The sequence below is a fragment of the Culex quinquefasciatus genome, chromosome 1 (genome assembly GCF_015732765.1).
Source record: "Culex quinquefasciatus strain JHB chromosome 1, VPISU_Cqui_1.0_pri_paternal, whole genome shotgun sequence".
Taxonomy (NCBI): domain Eukaryota; kingdom Metazoa; phylum Arthropoda; class Insecta; order Diptera; family Culicidae; genus Culex; species Culex quinquefasciatus.
The window spans coordinates 95,163,126-95,182,273 of NC_051861.1; the positions used below are offsets into that span (position 1 = coordinate 95,163,126).

General features: G+C 35.3%; 1 protein-coding gene and 1 long non-coding RNA gene across 7 annotated transcripts in view; one reads left to right on the plus strand and one right to left on the minus strand.

Annotated features, from left to right (window-relative positions):
• The window catches only part of LOC119768342 (putative cyclin-dependent serine/threonine-protein kinase DDB_G0272797/DDB_G0274007), a 72,144-nt gene extending 61,036 nt beyond the window's left edge, over nucleotides 1-11,108 (minus strand). For 3 of the 6 annotated variants that reach the window (XM_038258558.1, XM_038258559.1, XM_038258554.1), the window contains exons 1-2: nucleotides 10,956-11,100; nucleotides 10,125-10,539 (exon numbers count right to left, since the gene is read on the minus strand). In XM_038258558.1, the coding sequence (XP_038114486.1) occupies nucleotides 10,125-10,144 (20 nt within the window). In that variant the 5' untranslated portion in view covers nucleotides 10,145-10,539; nucleotides 10,956-11,100. Of the gene's footprint in view, nucleotides 1-10,124; nucleotides 10,540-10,955 lie in introns of all 6 variants that reach the window. The other 3 variants (XM_038258555.1, XM_038258556.1, XM_038258557.1) reach the window with 3 other exon arrangements.
• Nucleotides 11,109-14,566: 3,458 nt separating this feature from the next.
• On the plus strand, nucleotides 14,567-15,628 carry LOC119765164. Its single transcript, XR_005276534.1, has 3 exons — nucleotides 14,567-14,609; nucleotides 14,887-14,978; nucleotides 15,040-15,628. It is a non-coding gene; the product is annotated as an uncharacterized LOC119765164 (long non-coding RNA).
• Nucleotides 15,629-19,148: the final 3,520 nt, after the last annotated feature.

Consider the following 19,148-nt stretch of genomic DNA (forward strand, 5'->3'; position numbering starts at 1 on the left):
TTAAATCGTCTTTATGTTTTAGGGGACATCAAATGCCAACTTTTCAGAAATTTCCAGAATGTGCAAAAAATCTTAGATCGAGTTATTGTTGAAATATTGTTCAACTTAATTTTTCGATGTAAATTCGAATTTGCAATCAAAAAGTACTTCAATGAAATTTTGATGAAGTGCACCGTTTTCAAGTTAAAGCCATTTTTTGGTAATTTTTTTTGAAAAAATGTACCAGCAGTTATTCATTTTTTAAGATAAGTGCACATGTTTGTCCACTTTTGAAAAAAATATTTTTGAAGAGCTAAAATTTCCCGATATTTTCGCAAACAATATTTTCTTTTTTCTTTAAATCAAGACTTACACTTCAAAAGGGACAAACATTAAATATTACGTCCTTTTGAAATGTTAGTCTTGATTTAAAAAAAAACTTTGTCAAAATGACGTCAAATATTTTGATAGCAAATTCGATTTTGAATAAAAAATGTACTCAAAAATAGGTTTGACTAAAATTTAGATATTTTGTGAAATTATTTTTTTTTGCAATTTTTTAAATTGGGAAGAACGTTATCTTCATTTTGTATCATTGATCATTTTGAACTATGTTCAGCCTTCTTTTGACATGCAAAGTTTTTATCAATAGAAGAGATTTTTTGATCAATTTGGATTCTTGGGCAAAGTTACTGTTCAGAAAAATACTTATCTTCTAATGCCGACTTAATTTTCGTTTTTGTTTTTATTTTTACCATGTTTGGGGAGTCATTTGATTAACTTTGGTTCTACGAAAATTTTTACTTTTCAAATATTTTTTTTAATTCATTTTGAATATTTTAATTTGCATTGATCATGTTATGTTTATGTTTGTTTTTGATAATATTTGGCTTATTCTACAACCCGTTATTATTACTTTTTTAGCCTTATTAGTTTTATCATGTTCACAGAAAAAAATGATGGTAATATTCATCAGGAAATGGTGACAGATTTTGTGGCAAAAAAAAAGATTAATTTTACCCCAGAAAATGATGAATTTTCATCAGTTTTTTAAGAATATTCATCAGGTTCACATTTTTACACATTTTTTATGTAATATTACTCAAAAATAGAGTTAATATCCAACCTACCAAATTTTCAACATTCCAAAATTCCACTTTTTTTCTGTGAAGTTAACCTCAAATCCTATTTTTTCTATGATTGTAAGAATTCTTTTTTTCAATGCTTTTAAAGATTACAATTAAGTTGAAAAATTGATTTTTCGCGAATTTATTGATTGAAGCTGGGGTTGGGTTGTAAAGGGTTACCGAGAGAAAAAATGTCTTATTTTTTTTCGTAAGTTCACTTCATCAAAAGTTGAATTTTCAAAATAAGCATTATTGCCTTTCTTACCATCTGAGCAAATGTCTGTGTGTGTTGTGGGATGTTGATCATAAAAATTTGCACTGGATTATCTCCGAACCGATTTTGTCTGTTTTGGTCTCATTCGATCCGTTTTGGGGCCCCATAAGCCGTTATTGAAATATATAAAGTTTAGTTAAGAACTTCAAAAGTTATGCATAGAAAACGATTTTAACAAATGTCCGGAAGATTGTCAAAAGGGTATTATTTTGTGAGAAACCCCATCATGTTGTACATTTTTGGAAAGGTATTCGAAAGACCTTTTCAACGAGTGCAAAAGATTGAAGATCTGACGAACGCATCAAAAGTTATAAGCACTTAAGTTGATAGAAAACTGAGAGGTCCTTCCTTTTGTACCTTTTTTATAGCATTACCCTCTAAATGTGATGGAGGCACCAACCACCTCTCCATTGTTGATGCATCTGAAAATGTTGATTTAGTAGCGGAAAACGGCAATACTGATGAGAATTGATCGAACGGCTTATACTGATTAAAATGGATATATTTCCCCTAGTATGATTTATAAACTACTCTTAAGTGATAGAAAAATTTTAACTTTTAAATGGCGGTGATGAAATATTGAAAAATGCATTTTGTGATTTAAAAGTAAGAAAATTGATATGAAAAATATTTTTTGTTCAAGATTCGATTGTCAAAAGTCTCATACAATCTCTCGAATGATCGAAACTTCGGATAATCCAGTCTAAAAAATATACAGTGTATATCTTTCCCTATATTTTTCTCTGAGGTGTGGTTGAAGTAAATAAAAAAAACTGGCATTTTTCTTATTTTCTCGCATATTAAACAAAACTTTGATTGCGATGTTCAATATTGCATGATGAACATCCAAAAAGCTCGAGAAAAATGCATTTGTCGTCGTAATACTGCCTGGCAGAATCCAGAAACTTAAATTTTTGACAATTATTGATAGAACATTTTATTTCTTACACAATAATCTGTTATTCAATTACAAAATAAGTCAAAATCAAAACAATTATTATATTGATCTTAATGGCTTTTCTGAAAATGTATTGAAAATATGACTACTCTTCAGAGTGGGACAGACTCAATACCAATCAATACCAACACCAGAAATATAAATGTCTTTTAGATAGACAAAATTTTCATTATTACTATCGAGAACACGCTTCATTGTTCCTTTTGCTATTGTGATGGTTCCGGACAGAGCCCCACGCACACACACACACACACACAAATATCTACTGCAGTGCAATAACCATAGATTACAATACAACGACCGAAGAAACTACGCGAAAAACTCTAAAAGCAAAGAAGAAAGCGCCAAACGCAAATATCCCGAGGATTCAACGAGACACTTCGGCAAAGTTCTCCAGCTCACAAAGAGAAACAATGCCTTCTGTGAGGAGTTACGGTGCTTCCCTTAAGGCAGCAACAACAACATCGCCACCCAGGTGAGTCAAGCAGGTAGAGGTAAGGTATACGTGAAGGCACGCCACTACAGCCACGGCGGCCGTGGTTGATTCTGCTGGTTCTTGATCAACGGAAACCAACCGCCTCCTTGGTGCGGGTGTGTGTGTTCGTTCGTTTGTGTGATTACGAGTAGTTACAGTCACTCGACGACTTTGCCGGTAAAGAATGGATAAAGAATAGAGAGGAGACAATCGCACACGTACACACGTACTGCATAGTGACTGGCTGGCTTCTTCTGGAATGGCTTTTGTTATTTCCTTCTATTTTCACTTCATTCATTCGCTGACTCTCTTGTTCTGTAAGGCGCTATTTGACACCACACCGGAGAAAGAAAAGTCAGGAAAGGAGCGGACTGACTTTACTACGGATTCACTCGTGTGATTGTTTTGGATATTTCGATTTCGAAGGAGAACAATGAACCGTGCGAGTCAATGATTTTTTTTCCAATAAAATTGGATGATAATGATACGAGCTCTGAATTAATGATGACACAATGAAAATCCTTGTTTTGCCTCAAATAAGTTCCGGTAAGATCCTTATTAAATATTTTATACTTGATTCCCGGGCAGACGGTAATAACAAAATTAATAATATTTCAATAACAAATCCTGTTAAAATAACAAAAAGTGTTATTATTTTATCCTGAACTTCAACTTCAAGAAGAAAACATAATAACAGTTTCTGATAAAATAACAAGATTTAGTATTGAAGTGATATTATACTGAAAATGTTTAATAACACGCTAATAAGAGGAAATGTTACACATTTCAAAAACTCTCCTAATAACAAGATATGTTATTCGTTTGGTATTCTGACTTAGAAATAAAATAACCATAAATCGCACAAATGTAAATGTTTTTAAGTGTCCATAACACAATCAGTTATTATTTTTTCATTTGTTAAATATGTTCAGATTTTTGGTATAATTTTGACCAATTTCGTTGGGGTCATTATTTTGGCCATGAAATGGGGTCCTTAAGCTAAAATAAATCTGATAAAATTAACTTTTGAGAATCCTTTTTTAATTTTGTTATATTTTCTAACGGAATTGATTTATTTATTGAGAATTTTTGAAGTATGAATAACAAAAACTGTTATTATTTTCACAGAGCCAGGAAGTCGGAGCTGACGTTGAAGTTCGAGCTGGAGTGAGACCACGGAGACTGCATCAGATTCAGCAAATTTTTAGCAACTTTTACTTGGAGTGGGAATCTGTGAAGTCGGGTATTTTTGGAAAGCTGAAGTCATCGTTGACGTCATATCCTGCATCCAGAGTCGGAGTTGTCTTCAAAGTATGGATTCAATGTCGCTTGGAGGTACCCGACTCTGCATCCCTGACTAGTACAGAGGAGTTATGGCAACTGCAGGTTTTTTTGCAAATTACAAATAAACCAAAACAATAACTTTTTTTTGTTATGGAGACATACCAGTTCAATAACATTTTTTGTTATTATGCTGCTCCACCTCTCCGCACAAAATAACAAATCTTGTTATTCCTTCATGATTCCTTCTGTGTTATTGGTTTGTTATTGCAATAACAACATAATAACAGTTTAAGTTATTCTTTGAACAAATCTTTGTTATTGATTTTTGTTATTTTAACAACTAATCCGATCATCCCAATAACTTATTTTGATCTTCTCACAAAATCAAAAACTGACCTTCCCAAGTTATTTCCGTCTGCTCGGGATAACAAAAATAAAAATTACTGTTTGACCAGCATGGATTGAAATATATTTAATAAAACAAAATTTAGGTCCAAACATGCCAACTTTTATTTTGTGATGTTTTTTAGATTTTTGTTCCCCGAAGAAAACTTGAAAATTTACGATCTTTGCATTAATGTATTTGTTGAATTCGTCAATTTTTTTTTATTGTTGAATTGAAAAAGTATTTTGAAAGTTGAAATTGTATATTAAAATCATTAGGCCATAACTGTTCACAAAATTTTAACAATGCAGTTACATGAAATGTTATACAGTTATCCCACATGTTCGGAACACTTTTGTGGTAATTTGTCAATAGGATGCATAATACAACTTTTCTGTCGTCCTTGCTAGTTTTAAGACCTTTATTTGGACATTCTCTTGCTATTTCACTAGTAAAAATAGTACTTTTCGAACAAAAAACCTTGAACATTGGCCGATCTGTAAACTGTTCCGAATATGAGGGATGACAGTATCTTTATTTTTAAAATTCATAGAAAATGTCTTGTTATATTTATATAAAAACGTTACTTAATCCACCTTAAGGTGGTCGATTCCTTCCTCACATTTATATAGTTTTTTTTTTTTGTAAAATAAAAATGTCTACGGCTTTTACGGTCTAACCGAGATGTTAAGTCGTTCGCTCAGTCCAGGTCGTCTCCGTGGGTCCCGTCTCGGTAGACTCGCTGGCAGGTAGTTGGACTCACAATACAATCGGTTCGATTCCCGAGTTGGATGGAAGCTTAAGTGTAAAAAGTGGTTTGCAATTGGGTCCTAAAATGAAACTTAGATTGCTGATATTACTATTTACAGCGATTAAGCTTATTTTTCTTAGTACAATGGCCCTTTGTACGACCACAAAGTGTTTAAAATGGATTCTTACATCAATTTTCAAACATTAACCTCGCTGTCCTTCTTGACAGAAAAGGTTGACATTTTTTTCCAAGGGGACCATAGTTGATCCATCGAAAAAATGTTGTCTTGTATATTTTTTTTGCATTAAAATAAAAAAAAGTGATCAGAAATGATTTTTAAGCGTGTTTAATAATCAAGTCTTCAAACACCTATTTTTTTTAATCATTGAGTTTGATGAACTCTAACTTAAGTGCCAATCATTTTAAAAATGGTCCGAACTTACCCCCTTGTAGGGGTTACATTGGACCAAACGAATCTAAAGCGATACCCTGTTGTGGCAATTAGTTTTCTGCCGGGGCCGATCGATATTCGCATGTTTTGTGTGTTCGCAAGCAGGGCAATTTGTTGCCAGCCACAACAGAAAACAGTTGTTTACCATGCTAAACTCTGCCGACTCAGGAGAAGTGAATGGGAAAAAAAGAGGAACAGGTCGATGGGAAGTTACTCATCCCCGCCAAACGAATAAAAAGGTAGTCGAAATTTTGGACTGGAGAACATTGGCTCAGTTCTTAAAAATAAATGGTATGTATTCCCTTCTACCTTATTTATCGAACTAAGGTATACTCTTCCAACTTTATCATCACAAAACCTAGCATTTACTACAAAGACACTTGTAAAGGGATCGTTGTCATTTGGGCAAACAGTGATACCAAATCGACTACCAGTTGTTTGTTCTTACTTGTGCAACCCCTCCTACTTCCGAAAAAGCTCCAAAAAGCTCGTCCAAGCGTCGATACACAACCCTTTTCATTTTTCGAGCTTGGGGTTTGCGAGGGTGAAAGTCAGAAAATAGCCTGTCGTGGTTCTTCTATTTGCTCTGGGGCCAGAGTTATATTTGTTCAACCCAGAGCAGATATTGGTAGTACTACCACGGTCTATTTCCGAAAAGGGGGTTGTGTTGTTTTCCCCCCGAGGCGAAGGTCAAGGTTCCTTTGGGGGACGTACCCTTCGGACGGAGGGGATGGATTCGGGTTCTATTTCGATATGTCCAATTTCGTCCTGACAGGGTTGTTTCGCTTACAAGCATCGGTGCATTGAATATGTTCTAGGGTCTTGTTGTTTCAGCTCACTTTTGGAAGAGTGGTTCTTGGAGCACCGACCGAAACAGATTTTGGTATATTTTTAGTTGGAAAGACTTTTCCTAACAAGTAAATTCAATACACTGAGAAAAATCAGTTCCTAAAATCGTCAACAAGCGCTCATGAAATTGGGAACCACTAACAAAGTGCTCAAATTTCAAGATTCATTTTTTGAAAAACGCGCACAATGCCCTTTTTGAAGAATCTAACTTTTGGATATTCAGATGACAAAAAATGCCATCATTTGAGTTGTGGCACAAGTTGGCACAATTTATTTGACAGTGTTGTCAGTGTTTCGGAAAAATCATAATTTTGGAAAAAAAACATGACAAATGTCTAAAAAATATTTTAACTTCAAGAAACAGGTATCCCACACTCAGAACAATTTGTGGTAAATTGTCAAAAGATGCCGTAAGAAAAACTTTGTAATCCCTACATACATGTAGAAAATCACAAAATTTCACATTACAGAAAATTGATTAAATCAACTAAAAAGAAGATTTTCAATCACTCCTGAAAGTTTCATAAAGATATAAAATGATTAAACTGAGTTTTGAGTTTTGACGATTTGAGACTCAAAATTTTGCCTTGAGCAAAGCGGACTGTCAAACTTTTTGAGCGTTTTTCTCAAAACACTTGGCTAAAATAAGGGGTGAAGACTCTCAAGACACATCCCGTGTGCATGACGAAGCCTAATTATAAAATTTAGCTTTTTCAAAAAATACAAAATTCAAAACTGTCGTTTTTTGATGTGAAAAATTAAAAAAAATATCATTTTTATAAAAAGATTTTTGAAAATCGGCCTTCGTCATGCACACAGGACCGGTTTATCGAGTCGTTACCAAAATTTTGATCCGATTTGGTCAAGGCAGTGTTAAGATACTCGTTTTTTTAACTGCTAAGGCCGTTGCAAATATTTTTCAAAGTTTATGTCGTCCCCCCCCCCCTCAAAATTGGTCTGAAAAATCAGAGGGCAAATAAAATATTTTTCTAAAAAACTTAAAAATTTCCATGAAAATAGAAGTCTAATCAACTGAAAATAATCTAAAATGCATTTTTATGCATTGATAATCATATTTATCATGTTTGGGCTTGTTTAAAAATGTTTAGAATTTTTATGAAATTCCAATGTACAGCACGGCAAATTTTTTTTTCGCAAAAGAAAATTGTGAATACTAGATATTTTGGAAACCAATGATGGCAAAAAACGCATTTTTCCATTAAAATTTTGAAACCATGGCTCGTAGTTTCAATTTTTATTCATTCAAATTTTGCAATCCAAATTGTCAAAAAAACAATTTCAAAAAATATTTGGATTTTTTTTTGAAATTTGAATAGCATTTGTCTCAGAATGTTGATTTTCCCATCTTTTTTAAACGTCTCACCTTAAGCTTATACATGCAATTTCGATGAATTGTTTGGTATTGATCCATTCTATGCTTTCAAACGTCAGATCGACTCTAACCCTCTACAACCCAACCCCGCCTTTAGACGGGCTTCAACAAATTTTTGATCTTAAAAAAGTATTGGAAAGAATAACTCGTAAAATTTTAGGAAATTTATGGGTTGGAAGTTTACTTGTTTTATGTGACTTTACCAATGTTTTAAAAAAGTGTTTTTTAAGGGGTCAACTTAGGCTGTATCTCTTACTAACATATTCTATATTATAGGTAAAAAGAAGTATTTATAATTTTCCTAGTGCCCCAGACTATGCCTCTAAGCATTTTTTACAATTTAAATGATAATAATGCCATTTTATAGCAGAAAAAGTGAAAAAGAAGCAAAAAATTGAAAAAGTTACTACCAAATACTACCAAAAACAAGCATAAACTAAACAAGATAAATACAAATAAAAATACTGAAAATAAAAAAAATTATACAACAAGTTTTTCGTAGAACAAATGTTGCTCAAAATGATCTCCTGAACACGGAAAAAATAAAAAAATTCGAAAACAAAGCAAACAATTTAACAAATAATTTAACAGCATCACTTTTTCTACAAATCTGGAGCAACATTTGAAATGGGCGGTACGACATTGCTCTTACGGCCTTTCGTCCCATTGAAACGCGTGTAATGAAAGGCCGCAGGAGCAATGTCGTACCGCCCCTTTCAAATGTTGCTCCAGAAATAAAGAATTTATTTGACAAAAACTATGTCATGAAATGAATTTTTAAGGAGAATTGGGTCCTAAAATGAAGCTTAGATTGCTGATATTATTGTTCACAGCGATAAAGCTTATTTTTCTGAGTACAATGACCCTTTGTACGAGCACAAAGAGTTTAAAATGGATTTTTAAATCAATTTTGAAAAATTAACCTCGCGGTCCTTCTTGACAGAAAAGCTCCTACTTGACAGCTCGTTCCAAGGGACCATAGTTGATCCATCGAAAAAATGTTGTCTTGTCAAAAAAAATTTTTGCATTAAAATGAAAAAAAGTGATCAGAAATGGTTTTTAATCGTGTTTTTTACCGTTGTACATAAAAATTGACATAGGACTTTAGTACCCAATTGGGATGCAGATTCTGGAGATTAATGAATCAGCGGCTTTGATTTTTTTTCGGAAATTTAGGTGATTTCCCGTGGTACCCCCCCCCAGTTTAGTCCGAGAACCACGACGCGACCTTGGAATGTCATATCTTTCAATTTCATGACGTTTGATATGCCTGATAATATGATTTCCTAAATACACAGCAAAACATCCGATGGTTAAATCGCATGCAAAAGCATACACATCACCTTCGTCAAAAAGGCACTTAATATTACGCGTGTACAATTTTTGTAAACACAAAAAAGTTACAACGACGGGTTTTAAACCCAACACCAACAGTAAGAACTGGCGCCTTAGCCTGCTTGGCCAAAAAAAACCAAAAAAAAAATTAAAGATAACTATGGTTTTGTAAATAGCTTAAATTTTTTGTGAAATATTTTATAAAGATGAGGTTTTTCGTAATTGTGAGAGGTATAACAACATCTACAGTGATGGAACAGGCAATTTAGAGGCAGTGTTTTGCTGCTCTTGATAAAATAGTCTTGAAATGCAATATTTTGTTAAAAAGATCAACCTTAACCCAATTTGGGAAAGACTGTACTTAATTTGAAACAAAACTTGTTAATAGACATTATCATATTTGTTCTAAAAGTATTATAATAATCCGATTTTATTTTTAATTCAACGCCGAGTTCCATACGTTCATTCAAGTTGATAATATTTCCTTTGCAGACCTACATTTTTTTTGCTCGCATCACCGTCACTAAACAACACTCTTAACGTACCCACACCGGTTCTAAATTATCAACAATTCAACACTCCCCGATCAAGCGAATCGTTCGTGATTTAGCTGCAAGTTGCGCTTCTCGCTTCAAGTGAGTCATAGTCCCTTTCAATCCATTCAGCGATTGATACCTGCCCATCGCACGTCCCTCATGAGAACCCAGTGATTACTCTATAAATAACAACAAAAAGGCCCTCAGCCATCCAGATGTACCGTATTAATAATCACTAATACAGCCATCGTTCAGGTTCAACCGGTTCCACGCTCGATCGACGAGTGAAAAAGGGTAATTGTTGCAAAAAGAAAAACTTAACAATACCTGTGACAAATCCGGATCATCGCTAATGTGCTGCTCCAGCGTTACGGAGATCGGCGTTCTGGACGCAACCGTACTCGCTGCAACCATCATCATCATCAGCAGCACCAGCACACCGTTGGTACCACCACCACCACCTGCGTAGAACCACCTTGATCCGATCTTCATGTTCTCGCCGATCTTAACTCTTTCTCACTTCACCACTGGATCAACGAACCAAAACACCACCAATACACTTAAAAACACTGGACACACCTGTTGAGTGTGGATGCACACGATCGCCGGTACGGGAGATCACACGCAAACCACCTTAAAAACTTGACTCTCTTCTTGGCTTTGTGACTCTGTTGCGCGTTGTTGTATCCTCTTGTTGTTGTTTTATTTTGGAATCAATCACCTTCTGCAAAAAACACTCACACTTTCGCGAAAAAGAAGCAAGAAATTGAATGAACCGGCCCCGAAAATCATGCCAAATTTGCGTTACAGAAAAAGTTCTGAATGAAAATCACAAACATGAAATACAATTATTCAATCAACTTGCTCCCTCAGAAAAAAACGAAACAACTCCCTCACACAATAACCCAAAACGGAACGCGCGCACTCCCGGAACCCCGGCGGAACAATCGGAGCTCACAATCACACAAAAGACCTCGGCGGCCACCCGTGTCAGTCACACACCGTCGGAGGCCGACCCTATTCTTCGGCGGAGAGAGAGCCCCCCAAATCATCCGGCTTTCCCCCCGGTCCCAAAAAAACCCCCTCTGAAGCAGATCCCCAATTTGGCCAATTATCGCCACTGGCGGATCAGGAGTTCCGGACCCGCACCCAACTCACCGAACCTCACGGACGCGGACGACCCTATTATTTCCCCCGAACGCGACGACGACGAACCTCCGCGACCAGAAGACCTTGGGAGCCAACCAGAGTTCTAACCCGCACGAACGCTGCCCGCAGACTGAGCCGAGAAGCGACTGCAAGAAACCCTTCGCGACGAAGAAACGAACACACGTCGCGTTAGGGTGAGAAGTGAGCAGTGAGAAAAGGGGAAAGCGAGCGAGCGCGCGCGGATTCAACCCTGGAAGAAGGGTCGGTGCAACAATCGAGGAGATTTTATGGCATGGGAGAGGGAGAGCGAACGTGGAGTTTTTCGGTGAGAGAGGATTGGTGAAGTGAGAGAGTAGAAAGTCGTGAGAAGGTGAAGCGTGCGCGGGAGAGAGACTTTCGACGTGGGCTTTTGTTTGTAAACAAACAGGTGAGGTGAGTGGAAAAGAAAGCTGGGAAGTGGTGGCTTAGACGCAGAGGAGAATGCGGTGCGTGTTGCAGGATTAGGGCGCAGTGGGAGTGAAAACAGGTGTTTGCGAAAGGGTTGAAATTAGGGAATCATGTCGGTAGGTCACATGTGATGAGAGGTGAGCTTAAACAGCAATACGTGATCAGGGGAGCAACGGAAAACAAATAGATATTGAAAAAGTGTTTTGTAGTTTTCATTGGAAGGTTAGGAAAACGTTTAGAAACTCGGTACTTAGTACGTTCGAACTATCGAGCTGGCCATCTTGCTCGGGAGCTGCACAGACTGAACGTGAACGCAGCTTCCTGGTGAATCCCATCGTCAACTCCTCATTCAAGTACCACATCTAATACAATGGCAGCGAAAAGGCGAAGTTTGGAGTTGATTTCGTAGTGATAGAGAACCAGAAAAATCGAGTCACAGAGTGGAAGGACTCGGTCTGGATCCGGTGCTTGCCAGTCTCGTTATAGTTTAAATGGTATTCCAATTAGATTGTAACATAAAAATCAGGCATCGAATCTTGGCCGTTAACGAAGGGATTTGCGTGTTGAGAATTAGGTGTTACGCCGACTCGATTTGGAAGTTTGAAAAGAGTGCACTGTTTACATGGACTTAGCACAGTTCGATGCGGTCGTCGATTTTGTTCAGAGAAATTCGTCGATAATAGACCCTAGTTCTTCTGCTCAGGAAAGTTTTTAAAAGATTTTTTTAATCTATCTTGAATTTTAAATTTCTTAGTTCTTTTATGTTGCGTAGGTTTGTTCTAATCATGAGATTATCTACGAAATAAAACTAAAGCGAACATTTAGAGTGAAATAGGTAAAACACACGTAGCATGAGCTCTGCAAAACAATTTATCCCCCTTAAAAAGTTTCATTTAAAAAATTTTAAAGTTGAATAAAAAATTAATTCTTTAAATTTTATTATTTCCACAGGGATTTATTAACAAAATCTTCATATTTCGTGAAATTTTCACAGAACTAAGAAAAATCTTAATTATTCTTTAAAGGACATTTTTCTTTGTAAAAAATATCTCTTGAGTAAACCAAGTTTAAATCTTCCTTCTTCTTTTGTAACTTTACCTTCAACATAATTCTATGGAAAAACGGGGAATGAAAATATCATTTAATTTAGTAAGTTTTTGAAGAAAAGATGACAAAAATACAATCCATGTTCCAAAATTGCGATCTTAGGATATCTTTTTTTTATCTACTATTTCTGTTCGATTTATATTCATCAAGTCATTAAGGGTAAATTTTGTTATCCTTAGTGTTTATTAGGATGGCTTTTAAAATAATAAAATGTACGTAAGAAGTCTTCCCGGATGAAATATCTTTTGAATTTGATTAAATCAATATCGATTTAAGAAAATAGTCTTATTTCACGGGATTCCACAGAAATTATCCCATTTCACGAATTTCACGCTGTCAGCGAAATCGTGAAAATTCGCTAACCCCAAACATGAGATACAACATATTTGGGGTATTTGTTAAACTTTCTATCAATTCCAGTTGAAAACAAGAGCATGGTCGTCTTACCCCCACCTCCCCTAATAAATGTTACATCCCAAGTACCATTTTTAAATCAACTAGCCACCACATAATTTTATTAAGGTTTTATGGTAGCATCTTGATTGCTTAAAAGTTTTATTTGGGCATTTATCGCAACCAATAAGCAACCTTGTGACAATAAAAACTAAACGGCTTTCAATAAGGATTTATGTAAGTTTTAAGAGAGTCTTGAAAACCCATTGACAATGTCATGCCAAACGGTTTTATCGCATGCTTCTTTAAAACCAAGGGTATTTTAGCTGTCAAGTGCTAACCAAAATGCAAAAATTGCGTAAATAACACTTAAGTGCTTATAACTTTTGATAGGGTTGTCAGATCTTCAATGTTTTGGATGCATTGGAAAGCACTTTTGAATACCTATCCAACGATAGGTCGCATGAGAGATCCGGACAACGTTTTCATCAACATATCTGAGATCCGGCCTCCAAAAAGCGCATAAATTACACTTAAGTGCTTATAACTTTTGATAGATTTATCAGATCTTCAATGTCTTGAACGCGTTGGAAAGGTCTTTTAAATACCTTTCTAAAAATGTATAGCATGACGGGTTTTCTTACAAAAACCACCCTTTTTAAAATCTTCCGGACTTTTGCTAAAATTGTTTTTTTAGCATAACTTTTGAAGTACTTAACTAAACTGCATAATTTTTAATAGCGACTTATGGGACTTCAAGACGGATCGAATGACGCCAAAACGGACAAAATCGGTCCAGCCAATGTCGAGATAATCGAGTGACAATTTTTTGATTAACATCCCACCACACAAACAGACATTTGCTCAGAATTTGATTCTGAGTCGATAGGTATACATAAAGGTGGGTCTAGGAGGTCTAATTGAGAAGTTCATTTTTCGAGTGATTTTATAGCCTTTCCTCAGTAACGTGAGGAAGGCAAAACCACAAGCTCCTGAAAAAGCTTTTTACGCGGCCAATTAGCAGTGCATAAATATGGCGCTAAACGCGTGCTCTGATTGAATGTGATTGATTTTGGTTGAAAAAATAGAGAACTGAGAAATTTGATTCGCAAAAAGGTTGTTTCAAAGAATCCAACTACAATGTATCCGTAACGACCACGCGTGCAAACTGGTTTTTAGGGGTTACGCAGCTCGCAATTTCCGAGAATCGTATCGTGTGATGAAATCAGACAGCTGCAAACGCCTTTCAAAGAACGATAACGGCAAGATAACCGTTGGAGCGTTGAACCTGGATTGATGCACAGCAAAAAAAAAAATCGATACTATAATCGCATTCAAAAGCATGTACATCATCTTTGTGAGAAATGTTACAATTACACACTGCATGTACATTTTTCCTCACTTAAAAAAAGCTAGAACCGACGGGATACAAACCCAAGCACTCACGGAGAGAACGGGCGCCTTAGCCTGCACGGCTGCCCGACCGTTAAAGTCAAGATGAGTTTGGGCTACATATTTCTTGGAGCAGTACCATGTAAAATTTATTGGATTAAGGAAAAAAATTAACACAATGGCCTGTTACACGCAGTTAAATTACTATTATTATTTTTTGCTGTGTAGCGTGCTGTAAGATTTGCTTTTTTAAACTGTCAGCTAACGAACGCTCCGTTAGTATCGAATCAGCAGCGTGCCGGTAAAGAGTTTTATTAAAAGAGGGTAAGTTACATGTGAAAACACACATGCAATCCAAAGGAAGTTAGTTCAAATCCCGGGAAGGAAGGTTCCATGGAGTTTTTAAAAGAGTCATTTTATACTGCGTTTCTATATCCCCATGATAATGCCGATTTGGAGCAAAAATTTTAAGTTAACTTGAGGTTAGCTCGTCACTCAGGATGTGGCAACAATGTCAATGTTCTATTTTTGGAAAAAAACGACCGGACCAACAGCTAATTGATGTATGTTTTTTTTATTAAATGGTAATTATTTTTTCCAGATAGCTCGAGCAGTTTTGGGCGTCAAGTTGAATTGGACACTGATTAAGGATTCTCATTGAAGATTAGAGCAGAAACAACTCTTCTCGAATTGGTAACATTACTGCGACAAAATGTATGGTATTATTTTATATTATTCATTTTCTTTTAAAAAGGGTTTTTGGTCTTAAAAATGGCTAATGTCGCTAAAAAAGTAATCCCATGGCTTCTTGATACCATAACGAAAACTACTGGAGAAGGTGAACAAGAAATTCAACAAAGACGCGAGCTAAACCGCGAACAAGAGCGTTTTAATTTTGAGATGGCAAACCGTATAGCTCGGCTGGAGGATCGAGCAGAAAGCGATAAGATGGCAGCCACTACCCGTTGGCTTAATCGGGTAGATCATCGCGAGGTTGCGGAAAGACACCAGCTTGACCAGAGCGCTTTCAATCGGGCCATATCAGAGGAAGGAGCCCTTCTGAAAAAGCGCCAAAGCAAACTTCAGACCCGTACAGATGAGTTGCAGAGCGGCCAACAGAAGCTGCAAGACGAGCTGGCCAGCACTTCAGCCAGGGTAAAAGTGATTGAAAATTCTACGGGAGAAATGCTACAGCGTTTGTTTTATTTTGTAACCGTATTCATTATAATCATATTTGTATTTGTATTTGCATTTGCATACCTATTAAGGGCGTAGATGGTGTCATTCACTCTTGGGGTAAAGACTGTCAATATTCAATATGAATTCACGGTCCAGAAATAGTAAATTGAATGGAAAAAAACAACAACACAAAGAATACCATTTATTGATTCTAAATCAAGATTTGATTTTTTTTTTAAACAAACATGGCCGTCAAATGGGAGACCAGGGATAATTCTTTTTAGAGCTTTAATAATTATGGATTATACAAACAATCACCAATCACCGTCTTTGTTTGTTTTCATATCAAATACCACTATTTAACCTTTTCATGAGATTCAGTTAAGCTCCAAATGCAACTCAGTTGCATAACCTGGGCAGATGACCCTATTTTGGGCCTACAGTGCAAAGCATCAATTTATTTCGCCTTGTCCTCGGGAACGGTTTGCCTAATTTGGCTCGTTCCATGATTGTTTTGTATTCTAATTTATGCTTATCCCGAGTAGACGGAAAAAACTTGGGAAGGTCAGTTTTTGATTTTGTGAGAAGATCGAAATATGTGATTGGGATGATCGGATTAGTTGTTAAAATAACAAAAGTCAATAACAAAGTTTGAAGAATAACTTTATCTGTTATTATGTTGTTATAGCGATAACAAACCAATAACACAGAAGGAATCATGAAGGAATAACAAGATTTGTTGTTTTGTGCGGAGAGGTGGAGCTGCATAATAACAAAACATGTTATTAAACTGTATGTCTCCATAACAAAAAATGTTATTGTTTTGGTTTATTTGCAATTTGCAAATAAACCTGCAGTTGCCATAACTCCTCTGTACTAGTCAGGGCTGCAGAGTCGGGTACCTTCAAGCGACTTTGAATCCATACTTTGAAGACAACTCCGACTCTGGATGCAGGATATGACGTCAACGCCGACTTCAGCTCTCCAACAATACCCACATTCACAGATTCTGACTACAAGTAAAAATTGCTGAAAATTAGCTGAATCCGATGCCGTCTCCGAGGCTCAGTCCAGCTCGAACTTCAACGTAAGCTCCGACTTCCAGGCTCTGTGAAAATAATAACAGTTTTTGTTATTCACACTTCAAAAATTCTCAATAAATAAATCAATTCCTTTATGGAATATAACAAAAATTAAAAAAAAAATGAACTCTCAAAAGTTAATTTTATTGGATTAATTTCATCTTGAAACCCCATTTCATGGTGAAATAAACGGCCCCGATGAAATTGGTCAACATTATTTCATAGTTTTAGCCAATTTTAGTAAAATCCCTTAGGGGGTATATCAAATAATTAAACGAATCAACTTTGAAAATTTCAACTTTTTAGAATAATTTTAGCTTAAGGACCCCATTTCATGGCCAAAATAATGACCCCGACGAAATTGGTCAAAATTATCCCATAGTTTTAGCCAATTTTAGCAAAGTCCCTTAAGGGGTATATCAAATAATTTAAAAAATCAACTTTCACAATTTCAACTTTTCAGAATAATTTTAGCTTAAGGACCCCATTTCATGGCCAAAATAATGACCCCGACGAAATTAGACAAAATTATCCCATAGTTTTAGCCAATTTTAGCAAAGTCCCTTGGGGGGTATATCAAATAATTTAAAAAATCAACTTCGGAAATTTCAATTTTTTAGAATAATTTTAGCTTAAGGACCCCATTTCATGGCCAAAATAATGACCCCGACGAAATTAGACAAAATTATCCCAAAGATCTCAACATATTTAACAAAAGAAAAAATAATAACAGATTGTGTTATGGACAGTTAGAAACTTTTCCATTTGTGCGATTTATGGTTATTTTATTTCCCGGGCAGACGGTAATAACAAAATTAATAATATTTCAATAACAAATCCTGTTAAAATAACAAAAAGTGTTATTATTTTATCCTGAAGTTCAACTTCAAGAAGAAAAAATAATAACAGTTTATGATAAAATAACAAAATTTGGTATTGAAGTGATTCTATATTGAAAATGTTTAATAACACGCTGATAAGAGGAAATGTTATACATTTCAAAAACTCTCCTAATAACAAAATTTGGTATTCGTTCGGTATACTGACTTAGAAATAAAATTACCATAAATCGCACAAATGGAAAAGTTTCTAAGTGTCCATAACACAATCTGTTATTATTTTTTCTTTTGTTAAATATGTTTAATTCTTTGGGATAATTTTGACCAATTTCTTCTGGGTCATTATTTTGGCCACAAAATGTGGTCCTTAAGCTTAAATTATTCAAAAAAGTTGAAATTTTGAAAGTTGATGTTTTTAATTATTTAGGGACTTAGCTAAAATTGGCAAGAACTATGGGATAATTTTGACCAATTTTGACGGGGTCATTATTTTGGCCATAAAATGGGGTCCTTAAGCTTAAATTATTCCCAAAAGTTGAAATTTTGAAAGTTGATTTTTTTAATTATTTGATATACCCCTTAAGGGACTCTGCTAAAATTGGCTAGAACTATGGGATAATTTTGAACAATTTCGTCGGGATCATTGTTTTGGCCATAAAATGGGGTCGTTAAGCTGAAATTATTCTTAAAAGTTTAAATTTTGAAAGTTGATTTTTTAATTTATTTGATATTCCCCCTTAAGAGACATTGCTAAAATTGGCTAGAACTATGGGATAATTTTGACCAATTTCGTCGAGGTCATTATTTTGGCCATTAAATGGGGTCCTTAAGCTTAAATTATTCCCAGAGTTGAAATTTTGAAAGTTGATTTTTTAAATTATTTGATATACCCCCAAAAAGACTTTGCTAAAATTGACTAGAACTTTGGAATAATTTTGACCAATTTTATCGGGGTCACAAAAAATTCATTCGATAAAATTACCTTTTGAAAAATGTTTTTTTTTTATTAATTTTATTAAATTCCGTAAGGGAAATGATTTATTTATTGAGAATTTTTGAAATGTGACTAACAAAAACTGTTATTATTTTCACAGAGCCAGGAAGTCGGAACTGACGTTGATGTTCGAGCTGGAGTGAGACCTCGGAGATGGCATCGGATTCAGCTAGTTTTCAGCAAATTTTACTTGGAGTCGGAATCTGTGAAGTCGGATATTTTTGGAGAGCTGAAGTCGGCGTATGCTGCTTCCAGAGTCGGAGTTGTCTTCAAAGTATGGATTCAAAGTCGCTTGGAGGTACCCGACTCTGCAGCCTTGAATAGTACAGATAGTGGCAACTGCAGGTTTATTTGCAAATTACGAATAAACCAAAACAATAACTTTTTTTGTTATGGAGACATACCAGTTCAATAACATTTATTGTTATTATGCTGCTCCACCTCTCCGCACAAAATAACAAATCTTGTTATTTCTTCATGATTCCTTCTGTGTTATTGGTTTGTTATTGCAATAACAACATAATAACAGTTTAAGTTATTCTTCGAACAAATCTTTGTTATTGATTTTTGTTATTTTAACAACTAATCCGATCATCCCAATAACATATTCCTATCTTCGCGCAATATCAAAAACTAACCTTCCTAAGTTATTTCCGTCTGCTCGGGTTCTAAGTCAGTATACCGAACGAATAACAAATTTTGTTATTAGGAGAGTTTTTGAAATGCATAACATTTCCTTTTATTAGCGTGTTATTGAACATTTTCAATA